We start from the raw sequence: 23,547 nt of genomic DNA, 5'->3' as shown, positions 1-23,547 counted from the left end.
AGTATAATGGTTACTGACAGGTAGGAGGACAGAGTCTAATGGTTATTGACAGGTAGGAGGACAGAGTCTAATGGTTACTGACAGGTAGGAGGACAGAGTCTAATGGTTACTGACAGGTAGGAGGACAGAGTCTAATGGGTACTGATAGGTAGGAGGACAGAGTCTAATGGTTACTGACAGGTAGGAGGACAGAGTCTAATGGTTACTGACAGGTAGGAGGACAGAGTATAATGGTTACTGACAGGTAGGAGGACAGAGTCTAATGGTTATTGACAGGTAGGAGGACAGAGTCTAATGGTTACTGACAGGTAGGAGGACAGAGTCTAATGGTTACTGACAGGTAGGAGGACAGAGTCTAATGGTTACTGACAGGTAGGAGGACAGAGTCTAATGGTTACTGATAGGTAGGAGGACAGAGTCTAATGGTTACTGACAGGTAGGAGGACAGAGTCTAATGGTTACTGACAGATAGGAGGACAGAGTCTAATGGTTACTGACAGGTAGGTGGACAGAGTCTAATGGTTACTGATAGGTAGGAGGACAGAGTCTAATGGTTACTGACAGGTAGGAGGACAGACTAACGGTTACTGACAGGTTGGAGGACAGAGTCTAATGGTTACTGACAGGTAGGAGGACAGAGGGGAAACAGTTACTAATGGTTACTGACAGGTAGGAGGACAGAGTCTAATGGTTACTGACAGGTAGGAGGACAGAGGGGAAACAGTTACTAATGGTTACTGACAGGTAGGTGGACAGAGGGGAAACAGTTACTAATGGAAATGGTTACTAATGGTTACTGACAGGTAGGTGGACAGAGGGGAAACAGGTACTAATGGTTACTGACAGGTAGGAGGACAGAGTCTAATGGTTACTGACAGGTAGGAGGACAGAGTCTAATGGTTACTGACAGGTAGGAGGACAGAGGAGAAACAGTTACTAATGGAAATGGTTACTAATGGTTACTGACAGGTAGGTGGACAGAGGGGAAACAGTTACTAATGGTTACTGACAGGTAGGTGGACAGAGGGGAGACAGTTACTAATGGTTACTGCCAGGTAGGTGGACAGAGGGGAAACAGTTACTAATGGTTACTGACAGGTAGGAGGACAGAGTCTAATGGTTACTGACAGGTAGGAGGACAGAGTCTAATGGTTACTGACAGGTAGGAGGACAGAGTCTAATGGTTACTGACAGGTAGGAGGACAGAGTCTAATGGTTACTGATAGGTAGGAGGACAGAGTCTAATGGTTACTGACAGGTAGGAGGACAGAGTCTAATGGTTACTGACAGGTAGGTGGACAGTGGGGAAACAGTTGCTAATGGTTACTGACAGGTAGGTGGATAGAGGGGAAACAGTTACTAATGGAAACGGTTACTAATGGTTACTGACAGGTAGGTGGACAGAGTGGAAACAGCTACTAATGGTTACTGACAGGTAGGTGGACAGAGGGGAAACAGTTACTAATGGTTACTGACAGGTAGGTGGACAGTGGGGAAACAGTTACTAATGGTTACTGACAGGTAGGTGGACAGTGGGGAAACAGTTACTAATGGTTACTTACAGGTAGGTGGACAGAGGGGAAACAGTTACTAATGGTTACTTACAGGTAGGTGGACAGAGGGGAAACAGTTACTAATGGTTACTGACAGGTAGGTGGACAGTGGGGAAACAGGTGGACAGTGGGGAAACAGTTACTAATGGTTACTGACAGGTAGGTGGACAGAGGGGAAACAGTTACTAATGGTTACTGACAGGTAGGTGGACAGAGGGGAAACAGTTACTAATGGTTACTTACAGGTAGGTGGACAGAGGGGAAACAGTTACTAATGGTTATTTACAGGTAGGTGGACAGAGGGGAAACAGTTACTAATGGTTACTTACAGGTAGGTGGACAGAGGGGAAACAGTTACTAATGGTTATTTACAGGTAGGTGGACAGAGGGGAAACAGTTACTAATGGTTACTTACAGGTAGGTGGACAGTGGGGAAACAGTTACTAATGGTTACTTACATGCTTCCTGTAGCTGAGCTGCTGTCAGTGGGCAGAGAACCGTTGGAGCGTTCCATCTGAGCCAGCCTGAGAAACACAGATACAGACATTAGTTGGATTAGTTAAGAAACGTTACCATGGGGGTCAACGCCTTCCAAACACTGCTTGGTACAGATGCAACCCCTGTTGGCTAGTTCACCATTCTAGCTGAATGGATGAAATGTAACATAACATAAGGAGTGGACGGCAGACATCAGGCAGAGTTTAGCCCAACAGCTAGGGGATCAGCCATCGCAATATGGGACCCAGTTATAACATGAGATGGATTATGGTACAGTGCTGCACACGGCCGGGACGAGAGGTTCGGAGCCACACCGGTCAAATCCTATTGGGCACGGCGGGAGTGTATGTGTGTGTTGTGACAGATCTATGCTGTTGGGATGGGGAACACAGTTGATTACTGGCCCTGGCCTTGGTGCTCACACACACACACACACACACACACACACACACACACACACACACACACACACACACACACACACACACACACACACACACACACACACACACACACACACACACACACACACACACACACACACACACACACACACACACACACACACACCCACCCACGGTAATTAGATTGGGCCAGCAGATGAAAGGCTCTATGTATTGAGCTGTGTAATAAAGAGAGGGAGCGAGGGGAGCCTCATAGCTCCTAGGGAGATGAAGACAAAGAGAACATGATCCCTTCACTGGCCCAAGGCTGACATTGGGATAGCTTTGTTAATACAGAGTCTGTCTGGCTGTGTGTGTGTCAAGGCAGCTTGTTATCTGGTTACAGTCAGGGGCTGTAGTGATTCACCTGTGGGTTAATGGTTAATGAGAAGGAAAGATCCATGTCAGAATAGCATATGGAATGGCTGGCACTAAGGGGGCACAGTCAAATTGGCAGGGGAGGCGAGCCCTACTGTCTCTACCTTTAATGGACAATAGTCTGGCATAGACAGTCATTGGTATACCAAGTACGTGTAAGGTTTGTGTGATGGTAGTGTACAGTACCTGCTAGCATACTGCTCTATCCTGGAATGAGTGTCATCATGAGAGAACTGGGGAGACTGGGAAAGCCTGAAGAGAGGGAATGGAGGGGTGGAGATGGGTACAACATGAAACACAATAACAAACAAAAAGACTTCAATCAAATGAAACAATCAGCAGCTAGAAATCTAGGATAATATGATCAACAAAGAACCAACAGAAGATTGTGCTGATCTAGGAAGCCAGGCCATGAGTTACGGAACTGCTAATGGGATGGAGAGGAAGTTAGGAGGAAGAGGAGGCTGTAAAGGGGAGGAAGAGTTTGGTAGGTTCGTTGGTCAATCGGGCAGACAGGCAACATGCGGTATGACGGCTTAGTGGGGGTGAGTTGTGGATGCAGGGACAGGGAGGAGGGCAGACTGTTCAGGGGCATTCTGATCTCCCTGGGGCGGGGCATGCAGATACTCACTCATACTGCTCCGGACACATGCTGATGAGAGTGACGGGACTGTAAGAGAAACGAAGGGAGGGAGGGAGGTGAGGGAGGGGACAACAATCTTTAGGGCCACATCACATGAACAAGGTCAAGAACCAAATGCAACAGGAGGAGAGTACAGGTGGTAGGGTTCCAACCAATGATGTATATAAACCCTGGATTGCTGATGCTATGTATTGGCCAGTGAGAAGCATGGTCGGCCATATTGGTACTCCCCAGTTGGATCAGTCCTCCATAGGAATGAATGTAATTCTACACTATTTCAAATATATGTTTCAAGTACAAAATTACATTCATTTATGTTTTTTTTCCTGTAGTGAGGACAGTAACATGAGTCATTTCAAAAATATATACTTTAAGGAAAATGTTTTTTATATATTTGTTCATGTTTATTTTTATGTTTAGCTCACATAATATACCTTATGCATGAAGGTGTCTGTAATAGAATGTCAAAACGAATGTAGACATTAATACATGTAGCTTCTATAGCTTCCAAAATATGTTTTACAATGGTGGGAGGTACCAAGATGGAAGCATGGTGGCTTCAACACTATCGGTCATCTACATATAAACTCAGCAAAAAAAGAAACGTCCCCTTTTCAGGACCCTGTATTTCAAAGATAATTCGTAAAAATCCAAATAACTTCACAGATTTTCTTTGTAAAGGGTTTAAACACTGTTTCCCATGCTTGTTCAATGAACCATAAACAATTAATGAACATGTACCTGTGGAACGGTCGTTAGGACACTAACAGCTTACAGACGGAAGGCAATTAAGGTCACAGTTATGAAAACGTAGAACACTAAAGAGGCCTTTCTACTGACTCTGAAAAACACCAAAAGAAAGATGCCCCGGGTCCCTGCTCATCTGCGTGAACGTGCCTTAGGCATGCTGCAAGGAGGCATGAGGACTGCAGATGTGGCCAAGGCAATAAATTGCGGTGTCCGTACTGTGAGGTGCCTAAGACAGCGCTACAGGGAGAGGATGGAAAGCTGATCTTCCTCGCAGTGGCAGACCATGTGTAACAACACCTGCACAGGATCGGTACATCCGAACATCACACCTGCGGGACAGGTACAGAGTGGTAACAACAACTGCCCGAGTTACACCAGGAACGCACAATCCTTCCATCGGTGCCCAGACTGTCCACAATAGGCTGAGAGAGGCTGGACTGGGGGCTTGTAGGCCAGTTGTAACCGGCAACAACGTCACCTATGGGCACAAACCCACCGGCGCTGGACCAGACAGGACTGGCAAAAAGTGCTATTCTCTGAAAAGTCGCGGTTTTGTCTCACCAGGGGTGATGGTCGGATTCGCATTTATTGTCGAATGAATGAGTGTTACACTGAGGCCTGTACTCTGGAGCGGAATCGATTTGGAGGTGGAGGGTCCGTTATGGTCTGGGGCGGTGTGTCACAGCATCATCAGACTGAGCTTGTTGTCATTGCAGGCAATCTCAATGCTGTGCGTTAAAGGGAAGACATCCTCCTCCCTCATGTGGTACACTTCCTGCAGGCTCATCCTGACATGACTCTCCAGCACGACAATGCCACCAGCCATACAGCTCGTTCTGTGTGTGATTTCCTGCAAGACAGAAATGTCAGTGTTCTGCCATTGCCAGCGAAGAGTCCGGATCTCAATCACATTGAGCTGGTCTGGGACCTGTTGGAACAGAGGGTGAGGGCTAGGGCCATTTCCCCCAGAAATGTCCGGGAACATGCAGGTGCCTTGGTGGAAGAATGGGGTAACATCTCACAGCAAGAACTGGCAAATCTGGTGCAGTCCATGATGAGATACACTGCAGTACTTAATGCAGCTGGTGGCCACACCAGATACTGACTGTTACTTTGATTTTGACCACCCCTTTGTTCAGGGACACATTATTCCATTTCTGTTAGGCACATGTCTGTGGAACTTGTTCAGTTTATGTCTCAGTTGTTGAAACTTGTTATGTTCATACAAATATTTACACATGTTAATTTAGCTGAAAATAAAAGCAGTTGACAGTGAGAGTACATTTCTTTTTTTCCCTGAGTTTACATCCAAACCATTGGTTCCAACCAGCGGCTATGCTTAGAATGGCCAGAAGGGGGCGACAACAGGGGCAAGCAGTAGCACACAGGCAGAAGCCCACCCCAAATCCTAACCTTTACCATTATTCGGGAAAACTGGCCTTAGACCAGCATCTAGGAGCCCATCCAAATAGAATCTCCCCTTGAGTCTTGGGGCTATGGTCCAATGGTTTCTAATGATTCAACTATTCATTTCCAAGTGATAATTGAGTCCCTATTTAAAGAATGTTAGTGGAATATTCCCAAGCAAGTCTTTGTCGCCCCAGGCCTGTACTTAGTGTAGTTGTTAAGTATGCGTTTTAAGTTTCTGCACTGATTACAAGGACATTCACCACTATAATTAGGCATACTGGACATTTGACAGCAAATCCAAAATGATCAAGAGATCATATTCAATCTGTCTTTCACTTATTACAGTGTCATTTCATGTGCAGTCTTCAAAATGAAAATCTATTTCTAAACATTCAGAGTTGTACTGCACAGCGCAAACAGATGAAACACCTTGGGAAAGAAAAATGAATTTAATATAGCGAGAAAGAACGGTTGCTGAATATAGATGTGATAGGAAGAGAAGCATCTTGTTATTTTGGAAATGGAGAGGATGTTTAGATAATGGCTTGGGTGCTCTGATGTTGGTGTTTTTGTTCGCAATGTGAAAGTGGAGACAGTAAAACAAAGCGCTGCATCGTGGATCAGTGTCTCTCGCAGTGGGAAAGAAAGCAGTAGTCGTCACTTCTTTGCCCGCGAGGAGACTCCTACTGCACCAGATCCCTCAGGGAGGGAGAGATTCAGCTGTTTTGGGCTGCTGTCTGCGGTGAGCTACCACTTTGTGCAGCCCCGTCAACTGGTGCCATTAGGAAGTGGGCTTTTTCACCTGAGAGCAGCACCAACCAGGGTTTGAGTTGATTTGTTTAAAGCCATACACTGCTGTGCTGAGCTCTTCAAGTTTCTTCTTTTCCTCACGACAGGCTGAGCCAGGGGTGTTGTAACCTCCGGATGGGTGCACTCTTGTGAAAAAAATGAAGAGAGTGAGGGAGGAAGCGAGAGAGGGAGACCTTGGGAGCGTTTAGCTCTGAAAAAATGTTGCTGTTGCGAGTGCAGTCAGAAAGGGTAGCAGAAGTAAGGTTCCTGGAGAGGCAGTGATGTTGAGCCTAAAGAGTTGACTTTCCCCTGGGATGGCAGTGGGCCAAAGACAAGTCCAACTACATCCTACCTCCCTGGGCCTGTGGGATGGCAGTGGGCCAAAGACAAGTCCAACTACATCCTACCTCCCTGGGCCTGTGGGATGGCAGTGGGCCAAAGACAAGTCCAACTACATCCTACCTCCCTGGGCCTGTGGGATGGCAGTGGGCCAAAGACAAGTCCAACTACATCCTACCTCCCTGGGCCTGTGGGATGGCAGTGGGCCAAAGACAAGTCCAACTACATCCTACCTCCCTGGGCCTGTGGGATGGCAGTGGGCCAAAGACAAGTCCAACTACATGCTACCTCCCTGGGCCTGTGGGATGGCAGTGGGCCAAAGACAAGTCCAACTACATCCTACCTCCCTGGGCCTGTGGGATGGCAGTGGGCCAAAGACAAGTCCAACTACATCCTACCTCCCTGGGCCTGTGGGATGGCAGTGGGCCAAAGACAAGTCCAACTACATCCTACCTCCCTGGACCTGGTCAACGGAGCAAGCAGCCTTCAATAGGACTCATATTATCATGTCAACATTATAGATCTTTTGCATTGTACAATAATCACATGACAGACAAAAAGCAAACATGTAGATTTATGTACCTCACATAATACATTTACGAGTCTATTTCTGACTAAATCATTTTCTTTACAAAGTGTGTGGAGGGCATTTGTCTTTCAAACGGTGTCATAACTATTTTCTGGTAGAGTTTTTCACACGTCTCTGCATTGAACTATGTTCCTGGCAGGCAGAGAGTGTCTGTGTGGGTATTATTGTATCAGGGGAAGGGGCTGACTGGGAGGTACAAAGACAACAGTAGAGCCAACGGTAATGGACCTTGGACAGACACTGAGAGACAGCGAAACACAGAGTTTTAAAGTTAAGGGGAAGGATGGGCAATTTTGATTTGCAAAGCCTTGATGAGATGACACTGTGTGTGCAGAGTGCAGAATATATTGTGATGCCAATTCTGATCCAATAGAGAGATGTTGCTGGAGCAACAACGAGCCTACGTGGTACCGAGTTGTGTTGAGTAAAACGCTGCCCTCATCGGTATGGTTTACAGGATGTTGTATTGTGTCATACAGTATATTGTACCTTTTTCCTGTACACACTTCTATGCCAGTGCACCTCAATATTCTTGAAGGACAAGCCGCCCTGACACTCTTTCCTCCCCTCCACTCCTCTATCAGGGGGCTTAAGAACACCTGTGCACTTTGACACCTTTTCATGCCTCCTGTCAGAGACAGACAGACAGACAGAGGTGGTGCTGGGAACAGGGAAACATCGCCATATGTTCGGAGGGGAATATCATTAGCCCTCGCTCGCTACCACATCCTCCGCTAGGGCTTTCCACTCAGTTTGACAGAAGTGTGTGTGCGAATGTCTCTTCAGAATGTGTCTATATCTGTGCTGTGTTATTGACTCCACCTAAATCAAATCAAAACAATGAGATAAAGATGGAGAGAGAAAGAGAGAGTGAAAGAGGAAGTCTGAGTTAATGTGTTTTAAGACGAGTCCCCAAAAGCACAAACTCCAATCCACACAACACCTAAACTCATCAGTCTCCCTGCTAGAGTTAAAGCAGTAGACAGTATTATCCTGAACTCTTCCAAATACGGAGGTGAACAGCACATAACACACCAAGCTAGGAGGCTCAGACACGTCTTTCACATTAACACGTGTCTCTGTGTCTAATCAGAAATCCTATTTGGCGTGTAATGAAAGAAGAAGAGAGAGGGGGCATGAGAGAGTGAGAGATCAAATCAAATTATATTTATCACATGCGCTGAATAGAACAGGTGTGGCTTTTTTTCTCCCTCCCTTCCTCTCTCAGAGATGGCCTGATTCACTATCTCCACACACTGAATGTCAGTGTGTTTCTGTGTGTGTGTATGTTTGTGTGTGTATGTATGTATGTATGTATGTGTGTGTGTGTGCATGTGTGTGTCATTGTGTGGGCTTAAAAGTAAGAATTGCAGACTCAGTGCAATAAGTTTCTGCTGTAAAACTGCCTGTATTGTACCAGACTTCCAGCAGTTTGTGGATGGTAGAGAAGTCAGGCGGGAGAAGAAAAGTGGAAAATGAATGTCATGGAATAGTCATATTTCTCCAACCAAGTCTCCATGTCATAGCAGCTTTTTAAGGAATATCTCTACCATTTCCCACCTTTTAAAAGGGATCTGTCAGGGAGACACTGCTGCAGGGATAGCGGGAGGAAAGCAGAACGGAGAGAGGAGAGGAATGAAGTGGGCCAGTCTATCTGAGGAGTGGACATCTGAACTGTGTGTGTGTGTGTGTGTGTGTGTGTGTGTGTGTGTGTGTGTGTGTGTGTGTGTGTGTGTGTGTGTGTGTGTGTGTGTGTGTGTGTGTGTGTGTGTGTGTGTGTGTGTGTGTGTGTGTGTGTGTGTGTGTGTGTGTGTGTGTGAGTAACTTCTTTGGGGTAAGGTTGGATTCACAGTTTGTTTTTAATATTCACTTGTGCAACTCAAGTAGAAGTAGAAGGGGAGAGAGAGAGAGAGCGAGAAACAGAGAGAGAGAGAAACAGAGAGAGAGAGAGCGAGAGAGAGAGAAACAGAGAGAGAAACAGAGAGAGAAACACAAAAATAAATAAATAGAGGGAGAGAGAGGGAGAGAGAAAGAGAGAAGGAGAGATGCACAAACATGGAAAGATACTGAGACAGAAGATATAGCAAAAAGCAGAGGGTGAGATATTGAGATGTGGAGAGAGAGGGAGACATGTTCTAGGGAGCTGTTAGTATATAGAGACAGAGAAGGTTCAGATCATAGAAGGGGACATAACTCACACCTCAAGAGGGGGGCACTCACCACCCTCCACTAGCATCTGCATAATCTGTAACGCTAGTTAAACACCATTACTGAGGATTTATGTGTGTCCGAGCAGGCGACTGGTGAAAAATCGAGACGGACTCACTCCAGAGCAGAGCAGCAGCTCTGTGCAACACAGGAGATATATGGCCTGAGTCTTCCAGGGGGTATAACAGTCTACAGACAGGGAGAGGAAATTAGTGTTGACAGAGGGCTCACCCAGGCAACACAACGACCCCCTTCCTCCCAGGTACCTACGTCTCCATATTGTCTCCTTCTAGAAACGTCTGGACCGGTAAGTAGCCCAGCCGGGGGTGCTTGGCAAAGTACTTCTTGGAGCGGAACTTGTTTTTCAGCACCTTGGTGAAATCACGCATGTCCTCACCCGAAGTAGTCTGGAAGAGTGAGAAAGGGATGAGACATTTTGTAAGAAGGAGTTCATTAGTTCATTAGAAAACGCATCTTCTAAGAAAGTGGCGGATTCTGCTTTGCCAGTGAAAGTCCTATTATCACGGTGCCCTGACCTAAAGAGGGCCTATTCTTCCTAGGATTCAGGGAACAGCTAGGGAGATTCAACTTCCACAAACACACACCTAAGCAGGGGAACACACATAAAGACACTGTGACGCAAAGGAACACACAGTCTATTGATTTCATATGGCTTTTAGCTAATATGTAGAACACAACACATCCTGAGAGAGTGAGAGAGAGAGTGAGAGAGAGAGGGAGAGGGAGAGAATAAACTTAGATTTTTTGTCAGGAACATATACAGGATGCTGATTTTGGACGGAATTACGGAATCACCTGGAAGGTTTACAACTACCAAGGATTATTATTCTATACAGCAAATTCTCTGGAAAACAACAGAAACCTGAAAACACCATCCAACCTGGAAATGAGTGAGTAATGTTTAGTCTTGAAACTATATTTTATTTCCACATTACGTTATAAGGACTGAATTCTAACATAAGGCTGCCAAGCTTGATACAGCTTCAATTAGCACTGACATGTCAAGTGAGAGGTGTCAAAGCCTTTAGCCCAACAATGGCAGGAGAGTCAAACAGTCTACTCCAACCAAATAGAGAGGCCTTAGAAGCTGCCTCCCGCTGTTAAAATACAGTACCCTGTGTATGTAAAGAATGATAAGGCAAGCATAGATTACAAAATAAAGCTCCTTATGGAAAATCAAGAGACACTTTTTGGGAACATCAGCAACCTTATCCTCCACACAAACCATCCCCTGGCATGGCACAGTGCTATATTAGCACACTACCCCTTTGTTAAGAGAGAGGGTGTTAACGTCTTGGTGACAGGGGGGCAGTATTGAGTAGCTTGGATGAATAAGGTGCCCAGAGTAAACTGCCTGCTACTCTGTCCCAGATGCTAATATATGCATATTATTAGTATTATTAGATATAAAAAACTCGGAAGTTTCTAAAACTGTTTGAATGATGTCTGTGAATATAACAAAACTCATATGGCAGGCGAAAACATGAGACAAATCCAACCAGGAAGTGGGAAATCTGAGGTTTGTAGTTTCATTTAAGTGATTGCCTTTACAATATGCTGTGTCTATGGGGCCAGATTGCACTTCCCAAGGCTTCCAGCAGATGTCAACAGTCTTTAGAAAGTTGTTTGAGGCTTCTATTGTGGAAGGGGGTCGAATAAGAGGTGTTTCAACAAGTGGACTAGGCTGTGGCCAAACAGTTGTTTACTGCGCGGTCACGTGGGTGCGCCGTTCCTTCTTTTTCCTCTGTAATGAATACGCTATTGTCCGGTTGGAATATTATTGAACATGCATTATAAAAAGACCCTAAGGATTGATTGTAAACATCGTTTGACATGTTTCTACAAACTGTAATGGTACTCTTTTGACTTTTCTTATGGATTTTGCGCTCGCACATTGTGCCTTTGGAATAGTGAACTAAACGTGCGAACAAAACGGAGGTATTTTGGACATAAATATGGACGTAATTGAACAAAACAAACATTTTTTGTGGAAGTGGGAATCCTGGGAGTGCATTCCGATAAAGATCAGCAAAGGTAAGTAAAGATTTATAATACTATTTATAACTTTTATTGACTCCACAATTTGGCGGGTAACTGTATGGCTTACTTTTGTGGCTGAACGCTGTTCTCAGATGATTGAATATTGTGCTTTTGCCGTAAAGCTTTTTTGAAATCTGACACGGCGGTTGCATTAAGAGCAAGTTTATCTTTAATTCTATGTAAAACATGTATCTTTCATCAAAGTTTACGATTAGTGTTTCTGTTATTTGATGTGGCTCTCTGCAATTTCTCCTGATGTTTTGGTGGCATTTCTGAACATGGCACCAATGTAAACTGAGGTTTTTGGATATAAATATGAACTTGATCGAACAAAGCATACATGTATTGTGTAACATTGAGTCCTGGGAGTGTCATCTGATGAAGATCGTCAAAGGTTAGTGATTCATTTTAGCTATACTTCTGCTTTTTGTGACACCTCTCTTTAGTTGGAAAATGGCTGAATGCTTTCTGTGACCAGTTGCTGACCTAACATAATGATATGTTCTGCTTTTGCCGAAAATCCTTTTTGAAATCGGACACTGTGGTTGGATTAAGGAGAAGTGTATCTTTAAAATGGTGTAAAATACTTGTATGGTTGAGGAATTTTAATTATGAGATTTCTGTTGTTTTGAATTTGGCGCCCTGCAATTTCACTGGCTGTTGGCGAGGTGGGACGCTAGCGTCCCGAACGATCCCAGAGACGTTAACAAGGGGTGGAAACTCAGGATACTTGACAATGAGGACTCTGAGTCAGCTAATATAAATCTCTATATGTCTGGAACAGTAATGGTACAGGGCAACCCCAAACAGTTTCAGCTGGACTTTCACCTAATCAAAAAATTAGCCCAGCAGGAGAAGGTCTCCCTTGAGAAAGATAACTCCACCCCGGGCGGGTCAGACCAGACCTCTTCATTATATAACCCCACAGACGAGCCACCCCCAGCGGAAAGTCAACCCCCCAGCACAGAGTACTACCCTCTCATTGAAATGAAGGATATATTTACCCAGCTGGAGGTAAGGCATGTGGAGCTGGAACAGCAGGTGATTACACTTCAGTCAGCACAGACCCAGACAACAGTCCAGCACAACAACACTCTCTTAACCAGACCCGGAGTGCTGGAGGTGGAGAGAGACATATCTGCACTCTGGACAGTGGTGAGACAACTTCAACAGGAGAAAGAGCAGGAGCAGGAGCAGAACAGAGCACTAGAGGAGAGGATCAGACTGCTGGAGGAGAGGTTGAGGGGGATGGCGTGTGACAGAGAACAACCCACTAGAGAGGTGGCCACCCCCACAGAGAAGCAAGCAGAAGAGCCCAACTCAGCACCCGACAAAAGTCTCGACATCACAGCAGAACAGTCCACACCAGACCCTGACCATAGCGTCAAAATCACAGCAGAACAGACAAATGAAGTACCCCAAGCCCAGAGGCTCTCACCCCCTCTGAGCACCAGGGGGGGTGCCACCCTGATAGCCCTTAAGACAAACCCCCCCACACACACTGAGGACATATACATATACGGTCCTTCTGTAGCTCAGTTGGTAGAGCATGGCGCTTGTAACGCCAGGGTAGTGGGTTCGATCCCCGGGACCACCCATACGTAGAATGTATGCACACATGACTGTAAGTCGCTTTGGATAAAAGCGTCTGCTAAATGGCATATAAATGGCATATATTATACAAGACACAAATGGTTCTCCTTATGGACTCAAATGGGAAATATATACAAGAAAGAAAAACTTTTCCCCAAACACAGTGTGTCTAAACTCTGGTGTCCAAACATCCAGCGCACCCTAGACCTTCTGAGGACCAACTAGGTTCACCTAGCCACATAATAATATACACAGGCACAAACGACCTGAGAACACAGAAGGAAAGGGTGGCCACAGCACTGAAGGGAGTGATTGAAAAGACTTCCACCCTGCCACAATACAGCGGGTAAACACAAGTATTTCCCGTGACTGTGCCTCAAAAACAAATGTTTTCCTGGCCCATCACTCCACCCTGGACTTGAACAGCCTCTAAGACCAGGTCCACCTCTACAAGGCAGCAGTGCCCACCTTTGCCCAGACCCTAAAGGACATCGTTCTCAAACGCAGCCCCAAAACTTCACACAGGAGCAACAGATCAATAGACAAGATTTCACAAAATCAAAAACCAAGATTTCACAAAATGGGACAAACACCAAATTGAGACTCTGCATGCAGAATTCTGCAAAAATATCCTCCGTGTACAACGTAGAACACCAAATAATGCATGCAGAGCAGAATTAGGCCGATACCCACTAATGATCAAAATCCAGAAAAGAGTTGTTCAATTCTACAACCACCTAAAGTGAAGCGATTCCCAAACCTTCCATAACAAAGCCATCACCTACAGAGAGATGAACCTGGAGAAGCGTCCCCTAAGCAAGCTGGTCCTGGGGCTCTGTTCACAAACACACCCCACAGAGCCCCAGGACAGCAACACAATTAGACCCAACCAAATCATGAGAAAACAAAAATATAATTACTTAACACATTGGAAAGAATTAACAAAAAAACAGAGCAAACTAGAATTCTATTTGGCCCTAAACAGAGAGTACACAGCGGCAGAATATCTGACCACTGTGACTGACCCAAACTTAAGGAAAGTTTTGACTATGTACAGACTCAGTGAGCATAGCCTTGCTATTGAGAAAGGCCTCCGTAGGCAGACATGGCTCTCAAGAGAAGACAGGCTATGTGCACACTGCCCACAAAATGAGGTGGAAACTGAGATGCACTTCCTAACCTCCTGCCCAATGTATGACCATATTAGAGACACATATTTCCCTCAGATTACACAGATCCACAAAGGATTTGAAAGCAAACCCAATTTTGACAATTCCCATATCTACTGGATGAAATTCCACAGTGTGCCATCACAGAAGCAAGATTTGTGACCTGTTGCCACAAGAAAAGGTCAACCAGTGAAGAACAAACACCATTGTAAATACAACCCATTATGTTGATTTATTTTCCCTTTTGTACTTTAACCATTTGCACACCGTTACAAAACTGTATATATACATAATATGACATTTGTAATGTCTTTATTCTTTTGAAACTTCTGTATGTGTAATGTTTACTGTTCATTTTTATTGTTTATTTCACTTTCGTATATTATCTACCTCACTTGCTTTGGCAATGTTAACACGTTTCCCATGCCAATAAAGCCCTTGAATTGAACTGGGAGAGATCTCAGTACTTGAGCAGTGTTTGTGTGTGGCGCTTGAATAGTGTGTTGTGGCAGGTTGGCTACTGTGCCAGAGAAGAGTCTGTAAAATCACAATAGTGAGACTTGTCAAACTTGTGCCCAAACAACTACTTCGGAGGGACGAATAGACCACAGCACACAATTTATTCTACCATGTTTTTGCTCAATAATTAATACTAGCAATGTGGGAACAATCAAAAGAAAAAGTAATACAACAATGAAATGAAAAACCAATATCGTGCACATCAAATAAACAGTGGGACCGATATGAGAAACTGACAATGTTTCTAAAATGACCGCAATGGGACCAGCAGCTGACATTTTACACAGCATCATATTGATCTTTACCTCCTAAATCAGGTTATGGTCCTAGGCCTCAGTATTAATATGTACTTTATCAATTTTGGAGACATTAATGTAACATCAAAATGTGTTTTGTTCTGTGTGGAAGAGAGGGTGCTGTAAATGTGTTATTGTTTTAGAGAGGGGCTTATTTCTCTGAGGAAATCAGTTTGATTTCATTCAATAAAAGACTATCTCTATTCAACACATGGTGTGTAATAAAGTATTTATTCCTCAAAGTGGCCTGTGGTTCTGAAGCAACAGTGAGAGAATCAGCGGCGTGACCTCACTGTTTTGTTCGGTCTTCTCCAGTGAAATGGATCAGGCGGCCAAGAATCCACCATTTCATACTTACCCATTTACATTGCTTACACTAATGTCCCTTTCATACACAGACTGAAATCTCACTAATTTACCATGCCTGCTACTAGAGCCTCCTTCACTCATGCCGCCAAGCTTACCCTAGTAAAACTGACTATCCTACCGATCCTCGACTTCGGCGATGTCATCTACAAAATGGCTTCCGGCGCTCTGCTCAGCAGACTGGATGCAGTCTATCACAGTGCCATCCGTTTTGTCACTAAAGCACCTTATACCACCCACCACTGCGACTTGTATGCTCTAGTCGGCTTGCCCTCACTACATATTCGTCGCCAGACCCACTGGCTCCAGGTCATCTACAAGTCCATGCTAGGTAAAGCTCCGCCTTATCTCAGTTCACTGGTCATGATGGCAACACCCATCCGCAGCACGCGCTCCAGCAGGTGTATCTCACTGATCATCCCTAAAGCCAACACCTCATTTGGCCGCCTTTCGTTCCAGTACTCTGCTGCCTGTGACTGGAACGAACTGCAAAAATCGCTGAAGTTGGAGACTTTTATCTCCCTCACCAACTTCAAACATCAGCTATCCGAGCAGCTAACCGATCACTGCAGCTGTACATAGTCTATTGGTAAATAGCCCATCCATGTTCACCTACCTCATCCCCATACTGTTTTTATACTGTTTTTTATTTATTTACTTTTCTGCTCTTTTGCACACCAATATCTCTACCTGTACATGACCATCTGATCATTTATCACTCCAGTGTTAATCTGCAAAATTGTATTATTCGCCTACCTCCTCATGCCTTTTGCACACATTGTATATAGACTGCCCATTTTTTTTCCTACTGTGTTATTGACTTGTTAATTGTTTACTCCATGTGTAACTCTGTGTTGTCTGTTCACACTGCTATGCTTTATCTTGGCCAGGTCGCAGTTGCAAATGAGAACTTGTTCTCAACTAGCCTACCTGGTTAAATAAAGGTGAAATAAAAAAAAATAAAAAAATATCTGAAAGGTGTAGGTGGAAGAGAAAAAGGACAAATAAAACCCACCTAAAGACCTAGTCACGATTCCTGTATTTTCACAGACCCTCTAACCAAAATACAGGTATCAGGTCTGTGTGAATGGTTCTCTACTGTTTTGCAGGTAAATTAATAAATTGTTTTACACCACCCTAATTTGAAATGCAACCAGCCCTCATTGTTTAACAACACTCTCTGACCCCACCCCTCCCAATTTGCCAGTTACCCACTGATATGTTTAAAAGGGGTATACCTGCATTTCAGTGATAAATAAGGAGTTGTTTGAAAGGGGGTCCTATTAACATTGCCTACATTTTTTTACAGGTGATATACCATATCATCTGTCTGAAATGGGGCTACATCAGAAACAGAAAGGCCAGATTGTGTATGGAAGTCTGACATTGCAGTTTGACTTTCTGCTTCATAACTGAAAGCTATAATATTATTTGCCCATGCTTAAACATGACTTGTATAATGTTTTCATCCCACAGTCACTAAAGGCAGTTAGCATTACACAGCCAGGACAGGAGTGATTGCTGTTCCTCATGGCTGGCGGTCTGCATCAATATCCAGGCTATCAAATTTGCAGATTGAAAAACTAAATTAAATCACCCAAAGAAAATAAACATATTCCCGACCAGTCGAAGTGTGACATTCAGCAATATTTCGACGCTGTGCGTGAGCTCTACTAATGTAAAAAGAGAAGACTGTTCAATTTCTGCAAATCCCCACCCTCCCTCTCTCACCTGAAACAGTGTTGGAAAAATGCCTTTCAGAAATTATAAACAGCTCAAAGAACAGAAGTCTTTTACTGTTCGCTCGGTTGAATCCAATTTGCGCTCCGGGTTCCTGAAGAATAAGGTGGCACAGACGTGTGTGTGTGTGTGTGTGTGTGTGTGTGTGTGTGTGTGTGTGTGTGTGTGTGTGTGTGTGTGTGTGTGTGTGTGTGTGTGTGTGTGTGTGTGTGTGTGTGTGTGTGTGTGTGTGTGTGTGTGTGTGTGTGTGTGTGTGTGTGTGCCTCACCGGCGTGCAGTACTCCACCATGGGGTAGTTGAGCTTGTGTCCCTTGGCGGTTCGTCCAGAGAAGAAGCAGCTCTGACACACGTCATAGTTAAAGTGCTTCAGACTGCGATACCTAGGGATGATGGGAGGGGGAGATGGATAGTATTAGTATTTTATTAGGATCCCCATTAGTTACTGCTAAAGCAGCAGCTACTCTTCCTGGGGTCCACACAAAACATGATACATTACATAATACAGAACATTAATAGACAAGTACATCACAAAGACAGAACAACATTTAAAATATGAATACACGCTTTCATACATATGCCTTCATAATCATGTGATTCATAGACGCTATTGAATGCAATCCAAAAGCAAAAATGGAAACGCAATAACAAGGAGGTGTGTTTGAAATAGGCTGACACTTTTCTCTAAATTCCTCAGACGTGAAAATAGCCACTTTGTTTCGATCGCGATGGAGACAGAGTGGAGAAACAAGAGAATGAGAGTGATGAGCGCATCGTGCAGATTTCTCCATTTCTCTTGCATGCATCCCATGTGTGTCCTGCGCTGCTCTCATCTGAGCTATTCCAGGGCCTCACACGGAGCTACCGATGTTCTGTCACCACTTTCTCCGTGAATTTCAAAATGAAGGACACATACACACCCAAACCCACAGTCTAAAATTCAGAATGCCACCTGCAGCTCTATCCCAATGCACCTCATCATCGTGCTCAAAACAGAATATAAAAGATTCTTTTGAGATGGGCCTAATTCAGGCAATATAATCAAATCAAATTTTATTTGTCACATGCGCCGAATACAACAGGGCATAGCGGGATTTATTATAAGCGTCTGGATTAGTGTCCCGCTCCTTGAAAGCGGCAGCACTAGCCTTTAGCTTGGTGCGGATGTTGCCTGTAAATCCAAGGCTTCTGGTTGGGATAGGTACGTACAGTCACTGTGGGGACGACGTCGTCACTTATTGATGAAGCCGGTGAATGAGGTGGTATACTCCTCAATGCCCTTAGATGAATCTCGGAAAATATTCCAGTCTGTTCTTGCTGGTAGAAATGAGGTAAAACGGATTTAAGTTTGCCTGCATTAATGTCCCAGGCCACTAGGAGCGCTGCTTATGGATGAGCATTTTCTTGTTAGCTATGGCCTCATACAGCTCGTTGAGAGAAGTCTCTCTCTAAGGTAATCTGATTGATGACAGAGCCCACAGCGATACATCAGACAGTAGGGGCACAGTACAACCCACGTCCCACGCCCCATTACACAGCAACATGCAGCGTATTACTACACAGACATCTTTCATTAGCGCTGACACAGACAACCACTAATGAATGACTATGGGATCTACACTGAGTGTACAAAACATTAAGAACACCTTCCTAATATCAATTTGCACCCCCCCCCCATTTGCCCTCAGAACAGCCTTGATTCGTTGGGGCATGGACTCTACAAGGTGTCTAAAGCATTCCACAGGGATGCTGGCCCATGTTGACTCCAATCCTTCCCACAGTTGTGTCTAGTTGGCTGGATGCCTCTTGGGTGGTGGACAATTCTTGATACACAAGGGAAACTGTTGAGTGCACCAACTACCATACATTGTTCAAATATGTTGTCTTGCCCATTCACCTTCTGAATGGCACACATAATTGTCTCAAGGCTTAAAAACTTCTCCTGTCTCCGCCCCTTCAGCTACACTGATTGAAGTGGATTTAACAAGTGACATCAATAAGGGATCATAGCTTTCACCTGGACATACCTGATCAGTCTATGTCATGGAAACAGCAGGTGTTCCTAATGTTTTGTACACTCAGTGTATATACTACTTCGTAATATCCCATTGTCTGGAAAACCAGCTCTGCTTTACAACACGTTGTTGGCCATTGGGAGCCTCAAGTCTAACCTGTGCAACACTATTCAATCCAAATGTGTTCAACTTTCTCTCTCTCTCTCTCTCTCTCTCTCTCTCTCTCTCTCTCTCTCTCTCTCTCTCTCTCTCTCTCTCTCTCTCTCTCTCTCTCTCTCTCTCTCTCTCTCTCTCTCTCTCTCTCTCTCTCTCTCTCTCTCTCTCTCTCTCTCTCTCTCTCTCTCTCTCTCTCTCTCTCTCTCTCTCTCTCTCTCCCTCCTTACCCTGTCTCTCTTCCTACTTCCCCTCTCTTTCTCTCCCTCCTTACCCTGTCTCTCTTCCTACTTCCCCTCTCTCTCTCCCTCCTTACCCTGTCTCTCTTCCTACTTCCCCTCTCTTGCTATCCCTCCTTACCCTGTCTCTCTTCCTACTTCCCCTCTCTTTCTCTCCCTCCTTACCCTGTCTCTCTTCCTACTTCCCCTCTCTTTCTCTCCCTCCTTACCCTGTCTCTCTTCCTAATTCCCCTCTCTTTCTATCCCTCCTTACCCTGTCTCTCTTCCTACTTCCCCTCTCTTTCTCTCCCTCCTTACCCTGTCTCTCTTCCTACTTCCCCTCTCTTTCTCTCCCTCCTTACCCTGTCTCTCTTCCTAATTCCCCTCTCTTTCTATCCCTCCTTACCCTGTCTCTCTTCCTACTTCCCCTCTCTTTCTCTCCCTCCTTACCCTGTCTCTCTTCCTAATTCCCCTCTCTTTCTATCCCTCCTTACCCTGTCTCTCTTCCTAATTCCCCTCTCTTTCTATCCCTCCTTGGATCAATGACAGACCTGTAAAAGCTTGTGTTCTGTCAAATGTCTGCTGGTACTTGTCTCAAGACATTCTCTAGCTGGTGTAACTACTTAGCGAGGACCAGAGATAATAAACATTACACTAGACACTAGGCTCTGGTTAGCATGATGTTGCGTCTCATTTTGCTCACATAATAATACTGTGACTGATGTCATACCCTCAAAACAATATTGTGTATAGTATGTGGACATCTGATGTCTGTTTAATCATAAGAGGGTGATTCTATTGAACTATTCTGACATTATATCAACAGGTGGTGTGTGAGACGGAGACAGACAGACAGACAGACGTGAGAGTCTGAGACCCTAACCCACAGTACACAGTGGATGTCCCTTGTGTGTGTGTGTGTGTGTGTGTGTGTGTGTGTGTGTGTGTGTGTGTGTGTGTGTGTGTGTGTGTGTGTGTGTGTGTGTGTGTGTGTGTGTGTGTGTGTGTGTGTGTGTGTGTGTGTGTGTGTGTGTGTGTGTGTGTGTGTGTGTGTGTGTGTGTGTGTGTGTGTGTGTGTGTGTGTGTGTGTGATTCTAGAAGTCCGTCTCCAAATGGTATTTAGTTAGGAGTGTATCAGCTACTGACATTTAGATAAAGGCCTACCCTCCGGAGCAGGCCTGCCCTTTCTGCTCCACTCAGGGCAGGGAGACCAGCACACCATCATTCCCCTGTGTGTGTGTGCATTGGGTGGGTGTGTGTGAGTGAGTGAGCATGTGGGTGGGTGTATTCAACGTACAGCTCTTGCTCTGTATGAAAATGTGTGTTAAGGAGCTAACGTTGAACGCAAAGTTGCTGTGTGTGAGTGTGTGGGTGCACATTCGTGCGTATGTGGGTCTAAGTGTGTGTGTGTGTGTGTGTGTGTTTGTTTACCTGAACCCTACAATGGGGCACTCTTTACAGATGTTACACTTGGCCTGGTGCTTGGCGGTCTCAGCAGCCGCCACTCTGTGTAGGACAGGAAGCCACACCATAGACTGGGGCTCCAGCCTCATCCAATCAACAAACTGCCTGGGCTCCAGCTCCACCTTATTTGTCACCTGGACAGGAAGAGGAAAGAGGAAATGTAAAATCAAAGTGAATTCAACTACTAAGCTTCATCCGAAATGGCACACTATTCCCTATATAAAGTGCATTACAATAAACCAGGGCCCATATCAAAAGTAGTGCACTATACAAGAGAGGAAGAGGGTTTAGTGCGCCCAAAATCTGTCCACGTTAAGCAGGTTTATTAAGTGAGGAGTTTTTTTTATGTGGGGGAACGAAAGACTGTGGAACCTATTCTATATAGAAAATGAATATTTATTTTGATACGGGGCTTATTTGATCAGAAGTTTTGACGTTTCTGAACTCTTAGGTTGTTACGACTGTACTGATATAAGTGTGATGCAAGTGACATCCAGGCGACAAAAATAAAGAAATTAGTCAAAAAATGTTTTAAAGAAACTCAGTCCGGCTTTCAACTTAATCTTGAAAGTTGTAATAGTAGAAAGCACAAGGTGTCATTTAGAAATGGGGTAGTGCATCATCAGTTCCTCTTGTCAGTCATTACATACTTATATATTTATTGATATTTATAACTTGTCAGCAGTGTCCGGATCTACTAGCCCATGTCAAAGTTTTTTAGCCCCAAGGTTTAGGAAGCCCTGTTCTAGGAGTCCTGTAGTGGGTATTAAATCCCTTTACACCTGGAGACGGCTGCTGTACAGAACACACACCTGACCTTTCAGTTGCCACGACTACCCACAAAGGTCAATGAGTAAACATTCTGAGAGGGAATAGCTGGAACTCGAGGAAGAAATTGTCCACAGGTCACGCACGCACACACACACACACACACACACACTGCAAACACCCCCTAAGAATCAACATGGCTTCGGTCAAAGAGGGGAATGTTGAAAACCTATTCCTGCGTGTGTGTCCCCGTTCTGTGACCTCTGGCTCTGTTAGGGCTAAATGTCAGATAAAAATCCTAGAACCCGGAGATCACACACACAGACAGATGGAGAAGCATGTAGGAAACAACACCCCCACTTCATTGATCCTCAACACTGGGGCCCCACAAGGGTGCGTGCTCAGCCCATTCCTATACTCCCTGTTCACCCATGACTGCGTGGCCATGCACGCCTCAAACTCAATCATTAAGTTTGCAGACGACAAAACAGCAGTAGGCAGGACTACCAACAATGACGAGACAGCTTACAGGAAGGAGGTGAGGGCCGTGGCAGAGCGGGTCCAGGAAAATAACCTCTCTCTCAACGTCAACAAATGTCAACAAAACAGCAGAGGGAGCACATCCCTATCTACATCGACGGGACTGCAGTAGAGAAGGTGGAAAGCTTCAAGTTCTTCGGCGTACACATCACTGACGATCTGAAATGGTCCACCCACACAGACAGTGTGGTGAGGAAGGCGCAACAGCACCTCTTCAACCTCAGGAGGCCGAAGAAATTCAGCTTGGCTCCTAAGACCCTCACAAACTTTAACAGATGCACATTTGAGAGCATCCTGTCAGGCTGTATCACCGCCTGGTACGGCAACTGCACCACCTGCAACCTCAGGGCTCTCCAGAGGGTGGTACGGTCTACCCTACGCATCCCCGGGGGCACACTGCCTGCCCTCCAAGACACCTACAGCACCTGATGTCACAGGAAAGCCAAAAAGATCATCAAGGACAACAACCACCCGAGCCAAGGCCTGTTCACCCCGCTATCATCCAGAAGGCAAGGTCAGTACAGGTGCATCAAAGCTGGGACCGAGAGACTGAAAAACAACTTCTATCTCAGACTGTTAAATAGCCATCACAAGCCAGCAACCGCCCTGTTACTCATTTTAGAGGCTGCTGCCCTGTGTACATAGACATGGAATATCTGGTCACTTTAATAATGTTTACATACTGCTTTACTCATCTCATATGTACATACTGTATTTTATTCTATTGTATTTTAGTCAATACCACTCCGACATTGCTGGTCTTAATATTTATATATTTCTTAATTCCATTCTTTTACTTTTAGATGTGAGTGTATTGATGTGAATTGTTAGATGCTACTGCATTGTTGGAGCTAGAAACACAAGCATTTCACTACACCCGCAACAACATCTGCTACATATGTGTATGTGACCAATACAATGTGATTTGATGAAGAACCAGCTCTGGAGTGTCAAGTCAAGGCATCGAGCCAGAGAGCTGACACCTACACCTATCCTTCCTTCCATCTTCCTCCCTATTGTCTCCTCCTCTCTCCTCTCCCTCCTGTCC

At 44.9% G+C, this 23,547-nt stretch overlaps 1 protein-coding gene across 10 annotated transcripts in view; it reads right to left on the bottom strand.

Moving 5' to 3' along the window:
• utrn (utrophin) overlaps window positions 1-23,547 on the bottom strand; it is a 392,537-nt gene that overhangs the window by 27,785 nt on the left and 341,205 nt on the right. For 9 of the 10 annotated variants that reach the window (XM_046298685.1, XM_046298684.1, XM_046298687.1 and 6 more), the window contains 6 exons: window positions 21,159-21,325; window positions 17,613-17,724; window positions 9,871-10,007; window positions 3,504-3,542; window positions 3,059-3,124; window positions 2,012-2,077 (listed from right to left, as the gene is read on the bottom strand). In XM_046298685.1, coding sequence (XP_046154641.1) covers window positions 2,012-2,077; window positions 3,059-3,124; window positions 3,504-3,542; window positions 9,871-10,007; window positions 17,613-17,724; window positions 21,159-21,325 — 587 coding nt within the window. The remainder of the gene's footprint in view (window positions 1-2,011; window positions 2,078-3,058; window positions 3,125-3,503; window positions 3,543-9,870; window positions 10,008-17,612; window positions 17,725-21,158; window positions 21,326-23,547) is intronic. The other variant, XM_046298690.1, reaches the window with a different exon arrangement.

The sequence above is a fragment of the Oncorhynchus gorbuscha genome, linkage group LG14 (assembly GCF_021184085.1).
Source record: "Oncorhynchus gorbuscha isolate QuinsamMale2020 ecotype Even-year linkage group LG14, OgorEven_v1.0, whole genome shotgun sequence".
In the NCBI taxonomy this organism is placed as follows: domain Eukaryota; kingdom Metazoa; phylum Chordata; class Actinopteri; order Salmoniformes; family Salmonidae; genus Oncorhynchus; species Oncorhynchus gorbuscha.
The sequence above is the reverse complement of the archived record's forward strand: the minus strand, read 5'-3'. Positions and strand labels throughout refer to the sequence as shown.